The sequence below is a fragment of the Chelonia mydas genome, chromosome 2 (genome assembly GCF_015237465.2).
Source record: "Chelonia mydas isolate rCheMyd1 chromosome 2, rCheMyd1.pri.v2, whole genome shotgun sequence".
Classification (NCBI taxonomy): Eukaryota; Metazoa; Chordata; order Testudines; family Cheloniidae; genus Chelonia; species Chelonia mydas.
In genome coordinates this window covers 78889144-78911081 of record NC_057850.1, presented here as the reverse complement: position 1 = coordinate 78911081, position 21938 = coordinate 78889144, and the positions used below count along the sequence as shown (strand labels likewise).

Here is a 21938-nt window from a genome sequence, read left to right as displayed (position 1 = left end):
ATTTAAACTTAAGGCCTGGGGGAAAAACCCAAGACTACACTGCCAGTCTGAGTAATGCAAAAGACACCGCAATCTCACTTCTACAAGTTACCCAACAGTATTATGTGTTAACCTGGAAAGTTTTCCTTCTCTGCACAAAAGACACAGTTTCAGGAGTTCAAGGGCAAGAAGCAGCTAGAGTGAAAAGTTGTGTTTTTGCTAAGCAACCCACATTAATGATATGGCCAACGGTATCAGAACAACTGCTTTCAAACACCAAAACACTAATTTACCTAGCAATTCAAAGTAGGTGTCTGGTGCTGTCAGCTACTAGCATTTGTTAGATACGTTCCTGCTGTAGAGCCATTCCTCTATAAGCTGTCTTGGCACAGTTTAAATCACTCATCCAAGACATTTCAAGAAGCACTCCGCTGTACCCCCCATTCAGTGAGAGTATGTTATAACTGTCTGCATAGATGTGCAAAGCTGATGACAAACACGATCAGTATGGTCATACATCCAAAACTGTCACACCTAATGTCGGTTTCCCTCAAAGAGCTCAGTGTATGAAGACACCGCCAAAATGACACCACATCCTTCATGAAGCAGTTAAACAGAACTGGAAAAAAAAAAAAAAAAAAAAGAGGACTGTCTTGCAGAGATGTCAAAATGTTTTGCTATTACATTTTCTGAACAGCTTTATTGTTAGAGTAGCGAACTTAAAAGCTTCGCTGTGAGCTTGGACTTTATGCGTTGCTCTAACAATGCAAGCTCCTTTTCTAGCAATAGCACTGAAGTGAGGTAGTTCTGTTGTGAAGTGCAGCCAGTTTAAATTCAGAACACAAGGGTAGCTTCCCCCACATGCTCTAGAGTCACCTTTTGCTTAAGCCTTCACTGTGTCTCAGGTGCCCAGAAATGTCAGCAAGACAGCAGAAGCATACCACCTAACAGCTGAGCTCCCCTGTCTAAGGGTGTGGCATTCATATCCTCCCTTCATGACAGCTTAGAGGCTTTCAGCCAAAGCTTTGCACCTGGTCTTCAGGAGCACAAGAAGGAAGCCTGTAGTAGTTCTTGTCTACCCGTTTCCTAGAAGTCTGAAGCATGAGGAAGCTACCAAGCACTCAAGACATCAGCTGAGAGCGCTTCACACCCAACTGCAGGATTGTTTCCCATCCCACCTCCAGCAATCTGGAGGAAAGTTGGATCATCAACCCCTTTATCCACGAGGCTGTGATGCCACAGCAGCAACTGGGCACTTCAAGTCAAACTGAGTTACAACTACTGTGACAAGACCCTGAAACAGACGAACCGAGAATTCATGCTCTCCTCCTTGTATCTCTACAGTGCCTATCACCGTCCAGGAGAAAAAGTAAGGCATGTGCAATCTCCTCTCAAATGAAAGTGAATTGAGATTTCCCCAGCTCAACCTCATGCAGAACCCTTTGGTTACACTCAGGCTCCTTGTTTTGTGCATCTTTTGAAGTGCAGTGCCTTCAGTTAGAGTTCACTTTGACAGTTTGGTTAGTTTTGGTTACTAAATCCTGCCTGCCCGCTCACGTGTAGGTCAGAGAGAGTGAGAGAGAGAAGTGTTGCTTACTCCAGAAGTGGTGGTTTGGGGAAAACAGAACATTATCTGTTCTAAAGTCTGAAAGAAACTATGGGGGAAAAAAAAGCTTGTCGCTCAGGTAGTTTTTAGTGTAGCTTTATGGAATATTGACATGCCACTGAAGCATCTGTACAGAATAAAGGAAGGGGATTCTTAGCAAAGTGGAACATTAAATCACCACTATAAAAACCTAAGTAATTTGTCACTTCTCTACCAAATAGCCTCCTATAAGTAAACTTATTAAAAGCCCATGGCTATTGTGTAGCATTTTTGAAGCCCTTTACGTGTCTGAAGGCTCTTGCTGCAAGTTACAAGCACTACAAAAGAGCAAACAACAGCATGTAAAATATGGAAGCTAGCACAAATGGCCTTAGAGTACCATGCTGCATTTGCTAAAGGGTTATGCCATTGTAGCATGGATAGAACTGTTTTAAGGAAGAGTGAGCCAAATTCAGCGGGTGCAAGCTGTTGCAACTTCAGTGAAGTCTGGATTCTTATACCAGGACTGAAGTGGGTCAGCAATTTTTTTTTTTGTCAGCCATCTCAAACTGTTTAGTAACCTGTAAACTATCCATTAGGAGATGGCTTAGTGGAGCACACAGGTAGACAAAAATGAAGAATGAAGTTGGCGGTCATACCTTCACATTAAACCTTTGTGTTTTACAAGAAGAGCAGACAATACGAGAAGGTATCAAGGGGAAAACCCTAGAACTGAAAACCCCAAGCTTTCTTGGTCATCAATTTCTTTGATGTTCAAATAGAAACATTACTTTCAGGAAGTTCTCATTAGCCGCCACTCAAAAGAGATCATCCTTCTTGTTTACATTTTGTGCAAGTCACTATATCAGCTACACAGTAGCTAAACAGAAAGCAGAAACATGAAATTGGAAAGGCAATCATGGATAGTGAATTTCTGTACCGCCCACCAATGTCAGCAGCACTATTTTTCATTTACACTGAACTCATTTTGCTGGAATAAACAGAAGCAATGATTACTGGGAAAGAGTGTGGAAGAAGTTAAAGGAGTCAGACCACGAAAAAAAAAAAGAAGAGGATTACCATTCAAGTTGATAGGGAAAAAGAGCATAGGATCAAAAGTTAAAGTTGTATCCCTTCTCCACCTCCCTTGTTTTAGGCAGGATGTTATATAGGGTAGGGAAGTTATTAAGTCTGCAGTGCCTAGTACAATCCTAGATTCGTATTCAATATAGATGTCAGGGTGTTTACTAGCTAATGGATGTTTATTAGCTTAAGGGAAAAAAATCTTTCAGTCCATTTCCAATGGAACAAGTATGCACTTCTCAAAAGCAGCACCACTTGGAATGATGCTACTGAAAATCTCTGCAGAGACCAGGGACTGAACCACACCTCAGAGGGTCCTTCAAGAGAAGCGTTGACACATTGGAAGATCAAATTGGGGTTGTTGGCCCAGCTACTGCTGCCTCTGTGTATGTGTGGTGGGGGGGAGGAAGAGGAAGAGGGAGACTAGAAAGACTATTTTCTAGGAGAGATCCAGCACTTCCCCTAAAGTGGAGTTTGCAGTGGACTTTGCAGGGTTTACTTTGTTTTTGTCCCAAATTTTAACTCCAAAAATGGGGTAAGCATGTACAATTTCTTTGAGACTAATGCTATAATATTGTTAATGTTCACACCTGAAAATAAATGAGAATACCATGTCAATAGTGGATAGATACATGTATAACAGAGGAAGTTAATTCATAATGGGCAGTTGAGTGGTGGTATCTCTGTACCTTTGTTATGACAAATCCAGCTGAGGCAAGAATCTTTATGCTTAGTAGTCCATTTGTTTATAGGTGTAAGTTTTCACTGTACATACTGTTGGCTTGAATTATATGCAAGATTCTTCTTTAAGAGAGCTTTGCTTTTATCCTGTCAAACAAAAAACCCTGCTATTTAAGCCATTTGTTCCCCACTTCCCACTGAGAAGAGAGTGGAACAAATGCATATTCTCTTTTTGGGGATTAGCTAATTAGATATTTTACAGGTTGAGGCATTAATAAGTGAAGCATCCATGGCTTATTAATGGAGAGGAGAGAGAACATGGTGCAGGGGACAAAGCACTGGACTGGACTCAAGATATCTGGCTTTTACTGCCATTGCTGCCAGTGACATGCTGTGCAACTTTGGTCAAGTCAGTCACTTCACCTCTCTTAAACCTCCATTTACTCTTCCACCCTGCACCTCATCCAACTAGACCATAAACTGCTGGGGTGGCAACTGCTGGAGTGGCAACTGTCGTGTCTGTACAGCGTATAACGCAATGGAGTATCTAATCCCAGTTGGGGTCTCCAGGCCCTACTGTAATGTTAACACTACATTATCAGCTATTTACCCTCTTCCCCATCCCCTCCCTTTCTAGAGTCCTTCTTACTCTGCCCAAGTTCTATAGTTATACACTTATCACCAACTTCTACAGATAAATATGTAGACTTACCTCTCAAGTGAGTTATAAATGAAGTATTGACTGGGGGTGTGCTCTACTACAAAGACTGAAAGATGCAAGATACAAACAGTTACAGCAGAACATGTTCGAGACTTATTAGGGCATGTCCAATCACTGGAAGTGCTGGCAGATGGCATCAGTGTTCTTTGCAAATGGCACCACTTACTGAAACCAAGAAACGATATACAGTCCAACATATTGGACTCCTGCAGTCTTTCTGGTCCTTTACATAGTAGTGCACTCTGCTTTTACAAGAGAACTTTCAAAGCATTGTACTTTACCCCACTAGGTGAGGCTCGTATACACACTGCTCTATATGTACATACATCCACGCAAAAATACATGCCTGGTGTGTTAGAGTTTGATGTTTTATCTTTTAAAGGAAAATGAGGGGGCCCTACATCACTTAAGGTTTATAACCTTAATGGCTAAGAGTTAATCATACTAACCTTTGCAGTTGATGTCAACAACTACTTCTTCTTTGTCCATGGTTTCCAGTAGTTGTCGAACCTCTTCACAGTTTCCATTTCTAGCATCATGGAGAAGCTGCTGTTCTGCTTCAGTGCTCATCTCTAATAGATTATAAATACAGACTATTAGTTGTTATAGCTTCATTCCCTCTCTTCCCCAGGACAAAAGTTATAGCATAATTTCATGCCAAGATAAAACAGGGTATACTACAACTTTTGTAGTAATTTATTCCAAGCTGTGTCCTCTCCATTTTATTTCACTTCCCCAGTTATTGCAGTTTCCCCTCTCATCCTGCTACTCACATTTAAATTTCTAGAGCTTCCATCACAGGGCAATTGTTGTAAGTTGTCAAACTAATTTTTGGCCACTCTGCACAGGGTATTAACCAAGCAAAGAATGCTATGTACGCAAACCATAACTCATGCAGCATTTGGCTATGTGCTCACTTAGGCTCATTCTGCTTGGGATATGAATATTTAGAATACTAGAGACTACACTGATATGGCTTAGATGAAAGATGTTCTACTAAACTGGCCGCTTTCAGTTCAGATACCTAGCTAATAAGCAAACACCACCATTGCTACAGATGTCATCTATATATTAAACAATGACTTTTCCCCTTTTCCTCTATCCACCCCTTAAAACTTAGAGACAACAAAAGTAGTTTATACCATTTAGTCTGAGTACTTGGCTGAGGATTAATTGGAGTCCTTTTAGCAATAGAAATCAACTGGAGAACAGAGCCCATTAGTGTTTGTGGGGAGAGAATGCATAGAAATTCCAATTGTCCACTGGCTGCCGTAGGTGAAAGGAAGGATGAGCCATTGAAATAAGCATCCACAAGAGACTTAATCCTTTATTTTAAAAAGGCCCATCAGTGTGAGGTGAACTGAAACTGGGACTGCTCAGCACTGTTGGGTGCTATTTTAGAGGGTCTTGTATTACCAAGATTGTATGATTGTTGTACTCTTAGGACCTCATAAAAGGGACAATAGCACAATGCTAACCCAATGGAAAAATTTAAGCAACTGGGTGGGCGACAGTACCATTTACTCAAATTCCTCTCTTAAATGTTGCCTTTTCCCCCTTATATACACAAGATTGAGTCCATTTGTTGTCCTCACACATGCACATGTCCCATGAATTATACACCAGAAAATGTGTTCCTGGCTTGCTGCTTACTACAACAGAACTGCCTCAAGATACAGCACAACTCAAAACTACCTGCAAGAAACCCTTAAGTCGAAAGTGAAGCGTGACCTCTTTGAAAAGAGTCAGGGAGCTGCTTTTATATAATAGCCTACAAAGAGTACTCTTCGGCAATATGCAGTAAGTTACTGTTGCCAAGAACATCAGCAGACTAGCAGGTTGGCAGAGGATAGAAGCCAGGTCTTGACAAGACCACTAGGCACATGCAAGGATTGCCTACACTGAATCCTACAGAAGTAAAATCTCCAGGAAGTGAAAGTTAATTTTGCCCCTATAGTTTCAAAGAGGCTTCCAAGTGTTAACTGAGTTTACTATTCAGCATAGTTTTCCTGCTTGTAGAGATCTCCTGTACTTCTGCTGCTTCTCATAATTTTACTTGGCTGCTTGTGAAAGCTAACCAAACTGATCAGTTACACAACACTTATTCAGAGTTCTGTGAACAGTGTTTACAGTAGATTGAAATAGGAGGGAGCTCTCACTGCACCAGCCAAAAAGGAGGGACAGCAATGGGGGACCATAGCCAGAGAAGGGACTCCCGTTTGCCTGGGAGCTACTCATGGGGAAGGACCCAGAAAGAGGAAGGCTAGGACAGTGGAAGGTAAACTGTGAAAGGTCACATAAAACCACACACCTTGCAACACTCTAAGAGGCTGAGGAAATGTACAGTAGGAGAGGCAAGCCTCCCAAAGACTCTGGTTTTGAAGAGGACAGAAGAGCAGCTGAGAGGGGGAAGGAGGAATCTTCAGGTTGAATCAAAAGCCTCCTTGTCAGAAGCCAGCATGGAAAATTGAGCAAACCCCTCCCCCCGAAGCAGGGACCAGGAAGAGTAACCTGACTGAAATCCCAGTCTGCTGGGATTTCAAGGGGAACATCATGTACACAATCATAGAATCATAGAATCATAGAATATCAGGGTTGGAAGGGACCCCAGAAGGTCATCTAGTCCAACCCCCTGCTCAAAGCAGGACCAAGTCCCCGTTAAATCATCCCAGCCAGGGCTTTGTCAAGCCTGACCTTAAAAACCTGTAAGGAAGGAGATTCTACCACCTCCCTAGGTAACGCATTCCAGTGTTTCACCACCCTCTTAGTGAAAAAGTTTTTCCTAATATCCAATCTAAACCTCCCCCATTGCAACTTGAGACCATTACTCCTCGTTCTGTCATCTGCTACCATTGAGAACAGTCTAGAGCCATCCTCTTTGGAACCCCCTTTCAGGTAGTTGAAAGCAGCTATCAAATCCCCCCTCATTCTTCTCTTCCGCAGACTAAACAATCCCAGCTCCCTCAGCCTCTCCTCATAAGTCATGTGCTCTAGACCCCTAATCATTTTTGTTGCCCTTCGCTGGACTCTTTCCAATTTATCCACATCCTTCTTGTAGTGTGGGGCCCAAAACTGGACACAGTACTCCAGATGAGGCCTCACCAGTGTCGAATAGAGGGGAACGATCACGTCCCTCGATCTGCTCGCTATGCCCCTACTTATACATCCCAAAATGCCATTGGCCTTCTTGGCAACAAGGGCACACTGCTGACTCATATCCAGCTTCTCGTCCACTGTCACCCCTAGGTCCTTTTCCGCAGAACTGCTGCCTAGCCATTCGGTCCCTAGTCTGTAGCGGTGCATTGGGTTCTTCCGTCCTAAGTGCAGGACCCTGCACTTATCCTTATTGAACCTCATCAGATTTCTTTTGGCCCAATCCTCCAATTTGTCTAGGTCCTTCTGTATCCTATCCCTCCCCTCCAGCGTATCTACCACTCCTCCCAGTTTAGTATCATCCGCAAATTTGCTGAGAGTGCAATCCACACCATCCTCCAGATCATTTATGAAGATATTGAACAAAAACGGCCCCAGGACCGACCCCTGGGGCACTCCACTTGACACCGGCTGCCAACTAGACATGGAGCCATTGATCACTACCCGTTGAGCCCGACAATCTAGCCAGCTTTCTACCCACCTTATAGTGCATTCATCCAGCCCATACTTCCTTAACTTGCTGACAAGAATGCTGTGGGAGACCGTGTCAAAAGCTTTGCTAAAGTCAAGAAACAATACATCCACTGCTTTCCCTTCATCCACAGAACCAGTAATCTCATCATAAAAGGCGATTAGATTAGTCAGGCATGACCTTCCCTTGGTGAATCCATGCTGACTGTTCCTGATCACTTTCCTCTCCTCTAAGTGCTTCAGGATTGATTCTTTGAGGACCTGCTCCATGATTTTTCCAGGGACTGAGGTGAGGCTGACTGGCCTGTAGTTCCCAGGATCCTCCTTCTTCCCTTTTTTAAAGATGGGCACTACATTAGCCTTTTTCCAGTCATCCGGGACTTCCCCCGTTCGCCACGAGTTTTCAAAGATAATGGCCAAGGGCTCTGCAATCACAGCCGCCAATTCCTTCAGCACTCTCGGATGCAATTCGTCCGGCCCCATGGACTTGTGCACGTCCAGCTTTTCTAAATAGTCCCTAACCACCTCTATCTCTACAGAGGGCTGGCCATCTCTTCCCCATTTTGTGATGCCCAGCGCAGCAGTCTGGGAGCTGACCTTGTTAGTGAAAACAGAGGCAAAAAAAGCATTGAGTACATTAGCTTTTTCCACATCCTCTGTCACTAGGTTGCCTCCCTCATTCAGTAAGGGGCCCACACTTTCCTTGGCTTTCTTCTTGTTGCCAACATACCTGAAGAAACCCTTCTTGTTACTCTTGACATCTCTTGCTAGCTGCAGCTCCAGGTGCGATTTGGCCCTCCTGATATCTTTCCTACATGCCCGAGCAACTTGTCTTCTCAGAAGGCACTGCCACTGGACCTTGCTGGCAGGGCTCTGCCACTCCTCATCTTTTATGTCTATCTCTAACAGGTTTCTGGTAATCTTCAGGTCCTGGAACTAGCCTTTCTTGAATGAGACCTCTTCAGTAAGGTACCATTCTTTACTTTGTCTTTGAGAACTAATAAAGCTGCATAGTTTCTGTATCCATTGAACACATGAACACCCATAATACTAGAAACTATGTTACAAAATTCACTTCCTACAGGGAAGGAACTCCTAAGCACACGCCAGTCAAATACAGACAATTTAACAATACCATCATACCAGACTGAGTTCATCCACAGACAAGTCTACCACACATTGAGAACAGGTACACACAAGGAATAATGGACAGGTATATTAGGAATACCCAAACCATGACAGTGGTAATGGAACAAAATCCTTATTTTAAGCCAAGAAAATATGGGTGAAGTGTGATCAATGAATAGTCTGGAACACTGCCTCTCAAGCTATGAAGCATGATGCCTTTCCTGGTGGCCCCTAGCATGCAGTGGGAAGCTAGGAGGAGGCGGCCACGAGGAGGGAAATCTCTTATGGAGAAGTCAACAGAATGAAAAAGCAGAAAAGCCACCTGTCCAAAACAAAGTCAGTTCTTCAGGGATACTCTCAATCCATTTAAAGTCAGAGGGACATTCCACTGTAATGTTTATATCACAACATTGCATCATTTGTCAACAATGGATGTTGACAATGTGCAAATATTGCAGTACACTTTCAACATAATTGTTGCAATTCTGCTGTTCCATTTGGCACTATGTCTTCCCTTCCCTGGTCTCCAGACAGTTGGGAAGGGAACCCTGCAAACGATCCATTTGCTCAGCACTCCTTCGTGCTTATGCAGCAGCAAAAGCTGGTGCTCTTTTGACCAGCACTCTGCTAAAAGCCAGGGTTACAAGACCTATAGAGAACCAGCAAGGCTGTGGAGTCACTTGCCAAGCATCACTTGCCTAGGAGAAACTGACAGAATTCAGAGTTTGTTTAAATCTTGATTTACTATCTCAAGGTAAACAATTTCTGCTCTTGCAACTGTATACACTGGAAGAGTAATAAATGTATTGTGCTAAAATTAAACAAGGTTTGTTTACTAGGGAACTTCACCATCTAATTGCTTTTTTCTCCTCCTAGAATGAGCTTTATTATTTCTTTGTATTATTGAAGCACCTAGAGCCACAGTGTAAAATATGAACTGGTGCAGAAGAATGCTGACTGGCTATTAGTCATAGCCACTTCAGGGATTATTTATATGGAAAATTTTACACATTTAAGTGAATCTGCCTGTGGTCACTCTTCCAGTTTAAGATTTGAGCTAAATTTGAACTAAAGAAATGTATTCAATTAGTATGCATGCCCACAAAGCAGAGTTTATGACAATGGACTTGAGAAGACAGACTTTCATATCCTATTTGAAAATCTATTAGTTTTAATAGAGAGCAAAGAGTAACAGTCCATACAAGTTACAGGTATTATGAGTTTAAAGGCAACCCTGAAACTCCCAAGGCAAGGGGAGGGTGGGGGGAACAGAGAGAGAGAGAGAGAGAGAGATGCTTCCCAAACCCTTCTCACCAAATTTAGCAGATGTGAGAAGGTGCCACATTGACAGTCCTGGTTACTGAAGCTCTCTTAATCTACAGATCAGGTACAGCCTGGTAGGAGTACTAAAGATTTCCTTATAGTCTGCCACCAGACTGCCTTATCCCTTACCTGAAGAGGCCACCTTTAAGGGAAAAGGGAGAATTTGTATTGCATTCAATCCTCTCTTGAAACTACCAAAATGCCAGCCAGTGGTGGGTGTTTAATGTGCGCACTTACTAATATGAAGGCAGAGACCATGCACATATAGAGTCTTTGAATAGTGGCAGCTTAAGACTTGTTTACACTGGAGAATTGTGCCACGTGAAAGTGAAGTGTTATTACTGGCCCATGTGCACCTGCCACATTACAGGGAGTTCACACCACCAATCCTATTTTGCTTGCATTTATCCCCACAGACACTGCAAGTGCATTGCCTTCTGGAAACTTATCCCACATTTCTTGGCACTATGTGCCTTGGCTTGTGGGAAATTAATATGCCCTTGAATGACTGGTGTGCTGCAGGACGTTTGTAATACTTAGACAACCAATGCTTCTTATCTACGCTAGTAAATCATTACTAGAGCACTGGCTAAGGATAACATTTAGCAGTTGCACAGGCCAATAATGTTATTTATCACACCCAAAACTCTCCATTGTAGGTGAGGCTGCAATGCTTAAGCCAGGTGGTTTAGTGGTGAAAAAGCTCCATATTCCTTCAACCATCCAGCCACCTGAAGGCGGTACAGTCCAACTGAAGCTGAAGGACTGATTCATAGTTTATTTAATGTGAATCTACACAGCAAGAATAACTTGTAAGTTATGAGGGGATGACTAATTATAAGTTATAACTCCCCCACCCCCTGCCAACACCTACCAACTTGAGAACCAAACTGACTAGCCAGGGTAAAATATGTATGGACAACCATGCCTACCCACAACTCCATCATACTATCAACAATTTAAAATATTAAGGCAATTGTGTACTATCTTTCAGTGTAATATTGCCCATCGATGCAAAAGTGTTTGAATGTTAGTAGCGATAAAGGCATCAAGGTATTTGCCAAATAGTACTGCGATAGTTTTATATGCTAATATTGCAAGAAAGTATTTGTCAGATTAAATTTAATAGATCAGTGGCATATGTCAAATTTTATATCTAATACTACTCAAAACACTCCTACCTATAAAGTCTCTTGCTTTTGGAATTCTTCTTAAGATATAGGATGGCTTCTTTTCTGTATGTTGTCTTCAACGCCTGTTTCCTACTCTTGCTCCTACATCTCCTTATTGTATTTCTCTCATCTTGTAAGTGTCTGTTCTTCTCCCACACAAAAGTCTCTTTATGGACACAGCCACCAAAAAGGAAACTCAACCTTCTGCTGGTGGCATCTGACTCAGATAATGAAAATGAACATGCATCTGTCCGTACTGCTTTGTATTGTTATTGAGAAGAACCCATCATCAGCGTGGACACACGTCCTCTGGAATAGTGGTCTAAGTATGAAAGGACATATGAATCTTTAGTGCATATCTTGTGACACTAGCTACAACCGTGCCACACAAATGCTTCCTCTCACTTTCAGGAGACATTGTAAGCAAGAAGCAGGCAGCATTATCTCCTGTAAATGTAAACAAACTTGTTCAGCTAATCGCTCAGACGAACAAGAAGTAGAACTGACTGGAGTTGTAGGCTCTAAAGTTTTACATTGTTTTATTTCTGAGTATAATTTTTTTTGTACATAAGTCTACATTTGTAAGTTCAGTTTTCATGATAAAGAGATTGCACTACAGTTCTTGTATTAAGTGAACTGAAAAATACTCTTGTTTCTTTTTACAGTGCAAATACTTGTAATCAAAAAATATAAAGTGAGCACTGTACACTGTTTCTGTTACAACTGAAATCAATATATTTTAAAGTGTAGAAAACATTCAAAAATATTTAAATGGTATTTTATTATTGTTTAACAGTGTGATTAGTCATAATTCATTTTAATCACGCAATTGTGATTTATTTTTTTTTTTATTGCTTGATAGCCATAGTTTGAATATCAACCAGATTCTGTTTCACAGCTACTGTTCACAACTCTGTAGACAGCACTGGAAGCGGACAAGAATCTGGTTGCTTTTCACTCTGCTGCAGCTTGACAAAACTATGAGCAACAGCAGCACTGAAACTGGCCATTCTCACTCAAAGGGTCTGATGCAGTAACCACTGATCTTATGGGAAGCTTTCCATTTACATCAATGGACAATAATCCTAAAAACAACAATACACAGATTTACACTCGGATAGATTAACACACACAGCACCATGAAGACCTGATACTTCAAACAGAGAGTTAAGTGAAAGTTAAAGTTCTGTAGATTTTGATGGCACTCACATACTGCCCTGCTTTAATAAAGGACAAACAGAAGTAGTCTACTAACACAGATACTCTAGGGCTGCTGCAGTTGCTACTAGGTATGCAAAGGAGAGAAGTTTGAAGTGTCCAACTATAGTGTATAGCAAGCAATGTGTTCAATCTCAAATTAAAGAGGCTAAAATCCAGAGATGTGCACTTTCATAGCAGAGTCTCAGAGTACTCAATGTCAGACTATATAGAAATCATTTCACCCACATCTGAAGCATAAGCAACCTGGGTGAGAACAATGCACCTCTGACAGCAATCACACTGACTTTGGCCGCGATATTTAGGTTAATCCCTATACTCTTAAAGGTCTACTGGCTCTTTTCACACATAGCCAGGATGCTTCACCTCTCTGCAGGAAGACTGTTCCTCACTCAGGCCAGTGAGCTGACCACTCTAAGATACTGGTTCACTTCCATTCCAAGGGAAGAGTGCTATCTACTGAAGCCACCAACACTAATCCATGCAGAACCTCATATACCTCTGAAGAATAGCCAAGAATCTGACCAACTATACTAGAGTTAACAAGATCAATCAGGATCACAGCAAAATACCTAGCTCTTACATTGTGCTTTTTTCCATCAGCAGATCTCAAAGGGCTTTAGAAAGGAGGTGAGTACCATTATCATTTTACAGATGGGGACACTGAGGCACAGAAAAGTAAAGTGATTTGCCTGAGGTCACCCAGCAAGCTAATAACAGATCAGAAGGTAGTACAGTTACAAGGAAGTTCAGAGTTGAGGATGTAGAGATCTTCTATCAGCCCTAAAGCAGCAAAACTGACTTCAAGCCTTACTTTGGTAGTGGTGTTTAGGTCATTTTTGAAAGAACTATTTTATGGTGCTCTTTGGAAGACTAACAAGTTTACAGGTCACATTAGCTGCAATACACACAAGCACGTTCAAAACTGGACAATCATGCTCCAACCACCACCAATACTGGACACCTCCACCCTGACAGCTCTCCACTCAACAGGTGCATAACTCCTATTGTTTGAGCTATACAGCAAGGGGAGGAGGGATCATTTGAACTGTACATTCACTGTCTTGTGTGTGTGCACGTGCAGGGGCTAACCTAACACAGCCACCTACTTCCTGGGGGCCTGATCATCAAGCAGCCAGTTTAGATTTTTTTCCTGATAGTCTTATGATTTGACAGCCAGCACCCTGTCCCGCAACTTTTAACAAACATTTAACCAGCAGTATGTTGTAATCAGCCATAGGGGAGAGTATGTTTCCTAGTGCAAAGGAACAGCCTCTGGGGACAGCTCTCTAGCTTGATGATGTTCATGTAACTCATCGGTGCTGGAACTAGGGTGCTACCACACACTCTGGCTTGAAAAGGTTTCCATCATATACAGGGTTTACAGCTTGGGTCAGTGGCTCTCAGCGCCCCCACCATACAAACTGTTCCACAACTCCTGACCTAACTAGGCAAACTGGGCACGTGAGACGCCGACGGCTGGCTGGGGGCCGCGCTGGGCACCACCAGGAGTGAGCTGCCCAGGAAACCCAGCCACGCACACCGCTGTGCTCTGCAAGGAGCAGGCGCTTGCTCCTCCAGCCCCGGCACGGGTCACTAAAGCAGTCCCCCGGGTGGCAGCAAGCCGCCCCTCCGCTTTCACTGCGCTCCTCGCAGCCCTGGGGCCCGCACAGCGGCTCTCCGCAGGGGCCGTGGCGGGAGGGCTCCACAGCCCCCTGCACGAAGCGGCTCATCGCTGCATTGTAACCGCTGCAGCGGCTGCTGCTGCTGCGCCCGCTGCTACTGCGCCCCCCCGGGGAGGGCCGCCCACCGCAGGCTGGGACGCACCTGGGGGTAACAACGCCGCTGGGGCAGCGCACCCAGCAAGCCCCGGGCCGCCGCCTCACCGCTGCAAGCAGGAGGGCTCGCGGCGTCTCGCTCTCGGCCGGCCTCACGTGCCGGGCCGCCCTCCCGATTGTTTTATAGTCCACCACCCGGCACGTGACCGACAGCGGGTCTCGCCCTCCCGCGCCGGGAGGATTTCCCCCCCTCCCCTCCGGCCGGCTGACGGACACTCCCAACGGGAAGCTAGAGGGGGCAAAGCTCCTCCCAGCCGTGGCGCCTCGCAACACGCTCGGCGCCGCAGCCCCTCCCGTCTCCCTTGCGCGTGCTCGGAGCCCCAGCAGCTGGGCCATGGGGTCTGTTGAGCTAGGCAAGCGCGGCCTCCCGCAGGCGCGCGCGCGCACGCACGCGCACACACACCCTCACAGGGATGGGTTCTGCCCCAGGGGTGGTTCTGCTGCAGCTCCTGGCAGGCTGGGTAAGAGGGGGTCTGATCTGCATCTGAGCCCTCTCCAAAAGCTCTGAGCGTGAACACCCTGGGAGAATACTGCAGGGAATGAACAGATAAGACCTTGATGTGTGAGGGAGGCTTGGCATATTGAAACTAAACGGCCTACTGACCTTAATAATAAATAATACTTCTATAGCATCGTTCATTTGATGAGCTCAAGGCCATTTAAAATTATGAGTATTCCCATTTTATAGATGGGGAAAACTGGGGCACAAAGAAGTTAAATGATTAGCCTAAGGCCACACACTGAGTGGCAGGGTGGGGAAGAGAGTTAGGTTTCCCACCTGTCAGTCTCGGACCCAACCATCTATTATCTTACAAAGAGGGCACAATATTATCAGATCCAGATATGAATAAAACTGAAGATTAAATCCATACATAGATACAAGAACTCAGACAAATGTAACCCCTCAAAAAAGAGTATAAAGTCATCCGAAAAAATACACTTTTTTTTTTGCAGTTACTTCAGCTTATATACAAATACAGTAACACCGAAGGGAAATTCTGACTGTACACCCATAGGGGCTGAAGTACTACTTTGGTTCAAGAGCCTTATATCCACCACTCTCTTCCCATCTGTTCCACTTTCTTGCCCGTATTTAATCCCTATAATATCTGGCAACTTTCAGTTCTGCCTTCAGCACTGGAGAATGCTCCCATGATGCTACTTGAAGCCTTGCAAGAGCATGTGAATTCGTTAAATATTATAGTAGTATACAGTGTTGAGATATTAGTGACTCTGTACTGCATTTATGAAAAGTCAGGAGCTACAAATACAGTTAGAAAACCATTCAACCCAGTAGGGTGGATCATCAGGTTCCAGGAACGGGCAAATTTAAACCTTAGCAATGCTTGTGAAACCAAGATGACATAAAGAAGGTGTAATAAAGCATGTATCATTGTAGATTACTGTCTCTGCTTCATTTATTTTCTATATATTAAAATATGATAATTCTAAACATGAAATTGCAGCATATGAAAGGACTGAATATAATAGTTTGCTATCTATACAGATGAATAATCAGAATCTGCTGATCTCGTGTTCTGGTTTGTGTTGTCTCTAGTGAATGAGTTCTTTCTGATCTTAAGTAAGGAATCATTGTGCAGATGGGCTTTAGCAATGGGTATACAAAAGAGCTGGTCAGGAATTTTACAACTAAATGTCAAAAAATGCTGATTCGACAAAACCAAAACTTCATGGGAAAGGTCTGATTTCTACAAATTTCCCATTTTGAAAAATTTTTGGAGAAAAGATTCAACATTGTCAAAATGTTCCATTTTAACATTTCCCAAACAGAAAATTCAATTTTTTGCTTCAAAACAATTTTTCATTTTGAAATCTAATTTACAGTAAAAAAAAAAAAAGAGGTTGAAATCAAAAGAAAACATTTAAATTGACCTAAACCTTCTTTTTTTTTAATTTTTGGTTTGTGAAAATTTTTGAGATTGCGAGTTTTTGTCCTGATTCCGTATGGAAATTTAAAAAAAAAATCTACATTTTCCCAGGACAGGAAACCCCATTTCCTGCCTAGCTCTAGTATATACTATCTGAAGGGGTTCACTTATTTCCATGCTCACACTGGCCTCTTTTTCTTCCATATTAACTTCAGCCTTTTTCACATTTTCAGAGCACTCCATAACTGCTCTACCTGCACCTCTCTCCCACACATCCAGCCACACCCTTGGCTCCACCTAAGCTTCTCTCCCTTTGTCTCCTTAGCCCACTCATGGCTTTGTGCCACCTTTCACAACACCCTGACAGCATGAAACAGCTTCCCATTAAAGCCAAGCCCCCACATACTCTTTCTTCAAAAAAAAAAAAAAAAATGCAATAACCTACCTCTTCCCAGCTGTAATTACCACACAACACAGTGTCTGTAGTGCAGCCAACTAGACTATCTCATGTTTCCAAATTCTTCAAGGCAGAGTCCTGTTATTTCTTCATCATAGTTTCCCAGTTTTACAACCCCTTGTTGTACACACCCAGCATTGTATAAAGAATAATAATCTAGAGAGTTTTGCTCTTTAAAGTTTGGAAGCTGTGTTGCCATGACCATGGGTTTCCCATGATTTGGGCATATCTTTTCCTTTCTTTTTCAGGTGGCCTGCTGCAGTTACTAATAAGTGGAACATCCGACAAGCTATTTTGGGGTTGAGTGTGTTGGCAACCACCTTTGGATAAAATTCATGTATATGATGTGAATTGGTTTTGTCAAAGATTTTCTTGTAGCAGAATACATTTTACACCATCTCCTCTGCTGCAATTATTTATCCTGGAAGGGTAAAGCATATGGAGCAACTTGACTGCAGAATTCAAAGTTTTGAAGGATCAAGCCACCTCTTTACCCTGCTCCAGAAAACAAGACCAAGGAGAGCCTTGGCTAAATGGGTTGTAAATTCAGAACCAATAAAGGGAACTTCTACTTCATGCAGCTGAAGTCTGTTGAATTCACTGCTGCAGGAGGTCAAATCCTGTTACAAGACTTATAAAAGGGTTGGACAATTTAAATTAATAGTGTTAATTACGAGTTAATTTGGACATGGTTTGAAAATAGGAACCATACAAGGCAAGATGGTGTAAGGGTGATAATTTATCATGCTTCAGGGCACCAGTGATAGCTTAGACAGGTCAGGAAAAAGCATGTACACCCTTTATAGCATTGCACAATTGACTAAGTGTACTAATACTTGCTTATCCAGGGAAGAAGTGAGGAATAATATTTGGAAAGTGTTCTGAACTGAAAAGAGTTAAGATTTACTAAGTATTATATCCCCCTGTATTCCACAAAACGTCTGCAGTTCTGCCTCTGACACTTCATCTTCTTTGTTCACTTCTCCAGATCTTGTTCTCTTTTTCATCTTCAAACTACAAAAAATATATGTCACATATCTTCACTATTGCCAACTCTACAAGGATATTGGATATTGGTAATTCATTACTGAAATATTGTAATTTGATCTGTTGTACAGATGCTATCCTTCAGTAAAATGTTTACTAAATGAACAGTCAAAATGGTAGTGTGACAAATTGTGCTCTAATAGTTAGTATGTAGCCATTGTGCGTATGATTCCTGGGAAAGTTATTCCTTTTTTCTAGTTCCCCTTTGCTTGGTGAGGATACAAACATGAGGTCTGGTCATCTACTCCAATACACACATTTTATGCCAGTGTAGGGATTTACACTGGCATAACAGACTGAAGAGTCAGGCCCACCTTCTCCAACAGAACCCTCTATGAACCTTTGTAAAGTAGATCTGAATGCATGCAAACAGGAAGACAAAATGGAAAGGCCTGCCACATGGTCTAACTGTGGGCCCAACTTACTGTGGGGTAGGACTAGTTTGTATTGCGCAAAGCCGTACTAAAGCGAGCTTAGCCAGCCGCTAGAGGAGGCCCCCTGAAGAGGTGAATCAGGTGATATAGAGCTGTTGGATTGGTTATTATGCCATGCCCTTCCCAAATGACATATGGGCATGGCCAGAGGAAAGCATGCATGGCCAAGGCTCCTGTACTTACTAATGCTCAGTTGCTGGGGTGGCCCCTGGGGCCCATTGACAGCCACCGCAATTTAGAAAAGCTTTCAGGTTTCTCTAAGTTACACAGAAGATTGGACTGGCACACAGATGGCCCCAAGATCAGAGAGGGAGGTGCGTCACAAAGATGGCTTAAAGCCACCTTTACACACAATCCTCCTGAGATGCACCAAATGGTCCTTGGCCACAGCCCAGGATCTGGGCCTGTGTATTGTGTCTTTTTGCTAAAATAACAGAAGCAGTTTTGGTTTGGTCTTAAATACAAGATAGTGAATAAGGTGTGCATACAATGATCTTATAGCAGTTTCACAGTCATTTAGCCCCCAATCCACCAAAGTACTTAACCATGTACTGAAGTTGGACTGAGATTCACTTAATCAACAGATGGGGTCTAACAAATATTTATTAAGGCAAAACACTCAGCAAATAGTGATCCATTACTTATAAGTGGGAAGCTCATTAGGATGATGTCATCGCAGTCGCTTCCAGCACTGGACAATACAGCTTCAACCTCCCTTTGTTACACAAACTTATTTATAACTTTTTATCTTTTCTTATACTTATGTATTAGTCTCTTGTTTCCATTTTAACTCTCCTCCCCTCATTAGGGTTGCCAGGCATCCGGTTTTCAAAGGCGGATCTTGGCTGCTCCAGTCAGCACTGTCAACTGGACTGTTAAAAGTCCAGTCGGCAGCGCAGCGGGGGCCCAGGGCTCCTGTAGGCTCCGTGCCTGCCCTAGCTCCACGTGGCTCCCGGAAGCGGCCGCCAGGTCCCTGCAGCCCCTAGGCCCTGGGGTGGCCAGGGACTGGGAGGCTCTGCATGCTGGCCCCGCTCCGAGAGCCATTTCCGCAGCTTCCATTGGCCAGAAACCGCGACCAATGGGAGCTGCAGGGGTCAGCGCCTGCAGGCACGAAGGCAGCACGCACTGCACAGAGCCGCCTGACCATCCATGCCCCTAGAAGCCGCAGGGACCTGGCAGCGCTTCCTCAGAGTCGCAGAAAGCACTGCCGGGACCCTGCACTCCCTCCCGCACCTCAGCCTCCTGCCAGAGTCCGCTCTTGCACCCCAAGCCCCTAATCCCCAGCCCCACCCAAAGCCTGTATCTGCAGCCCAGAGCCCTCCCCCCTCCCGCACCCCAACCCTCTGCCCCAGCCCAGTGAAAGCAAGTGAGGGTAGGGAAGAGCGAGTGACGGAGGGAGGGGGGATGGAACAAGCAGGGGACGAGGCCTTGGAGAAGGGGTGGGGCATGGATATGGCCTCAGAGAAGGGGCGGGGAAGGGGTGTTCGGTTTTATGTGATTAGAAAGTTGGCAACCCTACCCTCCATCAATACAGGTTTAGTGTTAGTTCAATCAAACCAGTCTTTTCTACCTCTTTAGTTACTTTATCTTTTCTTGTTCTCACAAACATGATTACTCTGCAAATTCTTACACATACACAGTTCTACTTATGCTTACACCATTAAACATTAGACTCTTAAAATCCACAGCAGGCTTCTATTAGGCCTAAGTATGCCGTCACGCCCAACATATGGGACTATTACACACTTAATTTTAAGTATGTGGCTTAAGTGCTTATCTGGTTGGAAGCCTTATTCAAAAGTTGACCAAATAAGAATGACAGCATGCTAAATATTATACAGACATCTGTATCCTATCAGTAAGTGATCATTCACTGTTTTTATAGCAAAATGTTCTCATTGAACTATAGATATCCTAAACTAACTGCAATGTAAACAGTACCCTAAAAGTGACCTCAGAAGAAGAAATTCCCAGACAAAAAGCTATGTTAAGATGGATGACAGTTGAGAGTATGGATCAGTAACTTAAAGGTAAATCATTACCGGGATATTTTAATTATCCCCAAATCAAGCAATACTAATCTAGGAAATTCAAAGTTAAGGTTATGCTTAAAAGTGTTAAGGACTTGAAAAGTTCAGTTAAAGCACCCAAACAACCTTAAATTCTGTCCTGAAGTGAAACCATGCAAAACCCATACAATTATGATTAGGAGCTTTTATTGTTTGTGCTGCTTTTAACCATTTACGCGAGGTAAAATCCTGGCCCCATTGAAGTCAATGGCAAAACTGGTTACTGTGCACTTGATTTTTACTGCATTTCACCTTGTGTAACTTTTTTATACCTGTGCAAATTGTTCATAAACACTACCAAATCAGAATTCTCCACTCACACCAGCTGTGACATTTTACATCCACTTTGCATTCATTTTGCACAAATGTTGACTTCACAAACTGAAATATGGTTCTCCTAACAGGGTGGATAAAAATCAATGATTTTTTTTTATTTAAATCAGAGTTTTTTGATAAAATGCTTGTTGAGGAAAAAAACTATCTAAAGATCATTTTAATTAAGATACATTATAGCCCAGAGATATCTCATCATGGAATAGGGATTATAAATTCTAATTCTACAGTATGAGACAATATATTTATGTAATGATTAAGAAAAGTTTTGTAAATGAGTTCCAATAGTTCATGGATTATGGACCCAATCTTATGGGGTTCCAGGGGCTTCTATATAGGTTATTTAGGTTAATCTTTCTATCTACCCAAAGGGACCCAGCGCTCAGTCTAGAAGATACCATCAGAGATGCTTAGTTTTGCAGTTCTCCAATTGTGGATTTGTATCTCCAGAGACAACATGCTTGTTAACAGCAAAAATGTTTTTAAATATAAAATATAATATAATATATAGATAGGTGAGAAATAACAGACCTCAACCCTATTGTCCCTCTGCAAATTTGTGTATACAGAGTTAATCCCTTACCTCTCTCTACAAGTGCAAAGTTTCAAAACGTTCAGTGAATAGAAGATTGTTGGGGGTGGAATAGATCTGGACAAGGAGAAGTCTGGAGATAAATGTGAGAATGGAGGGACAGGCAGTAGAAACAAAAGTGAAACTGTTTGAGCAGGTTTCATAGTAACAGCCGTGTTAGTCTGTATTCGCAAAAAGAAAAGGAGTACTTGTGGCACCTTAGAGACTAACCAATTTATTTGAGCATAAGCTTTTGTGAGCTACATGCATCTAGATGCATCCGATGAAGTGAGCTGTAGCTCATGAAAGCTTATGCTCAAATAAATTGGTTAGTCTCTAAGGTGCCACAAGTACGCCTTTTCTTTTTGTTTGAGCAGCATATTCCAGAAGTCTTGAAGTCTCTCTGAGTGTAGCCTTCATTGATTTGAGATCTACCATACCATTCTCTCATTAGAAGGGAAAACCTATAATGGCAGCAGGCCATAAAAGAGACCCAGTTTGGGAATAAGAACTATTCAAGAAATATACATTTGCTGGTGATGTTTTAAAGAAAATCACACTAGGGAACTGGTGGAAGTCACTTAAGCCCTTGGATTCAGAGACTGTTGAAGTGATAATCTCACTTTTAATAGCAGTAGCTGCTTCTGCCGGTGTAGAAAGAATATTTTCTTGCTTTGGACTAATTCATTCCAAATTGAGAAATCGTTTGGGACCTGAAAAGGCAGGAAAGCTTGTTTTTCTTTTCCAGATTATGAACAAACAGGAAAATGAAGGTGGAGATGACTG

The 21938-nt window shown here is 42.9% G+C and overlaps 1 protein-coding gene across 9 annotated transcripts in view; it reads right to left on the bottom strand.

Annotated features, from left to right (window-relative positions):
- OSBPL1A (oxysterol binding protein like 1A) overlaps positions 1-14623 on the bottom strand; it is a 135659-nt gene extending 121036 nt beyond the window's left edge. For 3 of the 9 annotated variants that reach the window (XM_037892733.2, XM_037892736.2, XM_043539723.1), the window contains exons 1-2: positions 14342-14578; positions 4499-4621 (exon numbers count right to left, since the gene is read on the bottom strand). In XM_037892733.2, the coding sequence (XP_037748661.1) occupies positions 4499-4619 (121 nt within the window). In that variant the 5' untranslated portion in view covers positions 4620-4621; positions 14342-14578. Of the gene's footprint in view, positions 1-4498; positions 4622-14341 lie in introns of all 9 variants that reach the window. The other 6 variants (XM_037892735.2, XM_043539720.1, XM_043539721.1 and 3 more) reach the window with 6 other exon arrangements.
- Between the last annotated feature and the right edge of the window lie 7315 nt (positions 14624-21938).